This window comes from Parasteatoda tepidariorum, chromosome 7 (genome assembly GCF_043381705.1).
Source record: "Parasteatoda tepidariorum isolate YZ-2023 chromosome 7, CAS_Ptep_4.0, whole genome shotgun sequence".
NCBI classification, from domain to species: domain Eukaryota; kingdom Metazoa; phylum Arthropoda; class Arachnida; order Araneae; family Theridiidae; genus Parasteatoda; species Parasteatoda tepidariorum.
The window spans coordinates 15642891-15644346 of NC_092210.1; the positions used below are offsets into that span (position 1 = coordinate 15642891).

The window sequence follows — 1456 nt, forward strand, 5'->3', positions numbered from 1 at the left end:
GCGATGTATAGAAGATGATTATTTTAAAATATGTATCCACTTTGCGTTGTAAAAAATTACTAATCAAATTACAGTAGAATGTACCGACACTCTGGGTGATAGGAAAATTCCTTTTTTAGTGCAAAATTTTAAGGAACAAGAAATCTAATTTACAGTAATATTTACTGTAAAACCAATGAATCTCTGTAATTAAATTATTATCACTGTTGAAATAAAGCTATGAAATTTTACGGCAAAAATGGATTTTACCGTAAAATAGATTTTGCAGATCATTGACTGGCTTTTAGAAACTCAAAGTAATTTGATTTGAGTTTTAGTTTCACGTAGCATCCAGGTGCAATAAGTATTTTATTGCATTTTCTAGAATAAGTGTACACGATTGTACACAGTGCGCTGGTTCATTAAATACGAAATTTCAACTAACAATATTTTATTTTAACAATTGTAAATAACCAAAATCCACTATTACAATGGAAGCCACGACTGGCTCAAACAAGAGTTCAAGAGAAACTGAGCAGTTCACAACAATTGCTACAGATGGCGCTTCGCCTAAGACCGAACATGCCGGCCCCTTGAAATATTTAACATATTTCAACAATAACTAATATGCATTGAAACTATGAGAATCACAATAAAATTATTAGAAATATTGATTTCAATTAATAGAATAAAATTATGGACTGTAGAAAAATATTTGTTCCAATATTAAATGAATGCACAATTCCAAATTTAAAGGAAATTAATAAAATAACAAAGATACAATACAAATATAAACAAAAAATAATTCAATGAGGTTACAATTATTACCAAACTATTTATTGTCCTCAATAGGTAAAATACTCAATTTATGAATTGGTCTTTTAAATAAACCTTTAGGAGTTCGCACTAAAACAACCCTAACCTTTTTATCTTTGCCAGCTATAGTTTCTTCAACTCTACCAATTACCCAATGACATACTGGAAGATTATCTTCCCTAACTAGAACCATTGTACCAGGGGTAACATTATCCTTCGAAAATTGCCACTTAGTTCGCTCGTGTAAATTAGACAAGTAATCTTTTTGCCACCTTTTCCAAATATTTTGAGTCAATTTTGTAACTCTTTCCCATCTAGACAATCTGTTATCTGGAATTTGAGTGATTTCGGGTTCTATGGGGGCAGTTATTGGACGCCCTATTAAAAAATGACCTGGCGTCAGAGCGTTCATATCATTTGCATTTGTAGATAATGGGGTAATTGGTCTAGAGTTTAAAATTCCCTCTATCTGCGTAACAAGGGTCAAAAATTCCTCAAGGGTTAGTTTTGAAATTCCAACTGTCTTTTTAAAGTGGGTTTTAAAGGATTTCACTGCTGCTTCCCAAATACCCCCGAAATGGGGGGCCCGTTGCGGTATAAATTTCCAAGTAACCTCTTCTGTTAACAGATAATCAATTAATTCTTGTTCCGGGGATTGAGC

The 1456-nt window shown here is 32.3% G+C and overlaps 1 protein-coding gene across 1 annotated transcript; it reads right to left on the reverse strand.

Annotated features, from left to right (window-relative positions):
* Positions 1 to 705: 705 nt before the first annotated feature.
* LOC122271372 (uncharacterized) lies at positions 706 to 1456 on the reverse strand (the record flags this gene model as incomplete). Its single annotated transcript, XM_043052379.2, is given in 1 exon segment — positions 706 to 1456. A coding segment is annotated over 1 exon segment (645 nt), but the record flags the coding sequence as incomplete, so codon positions are not given.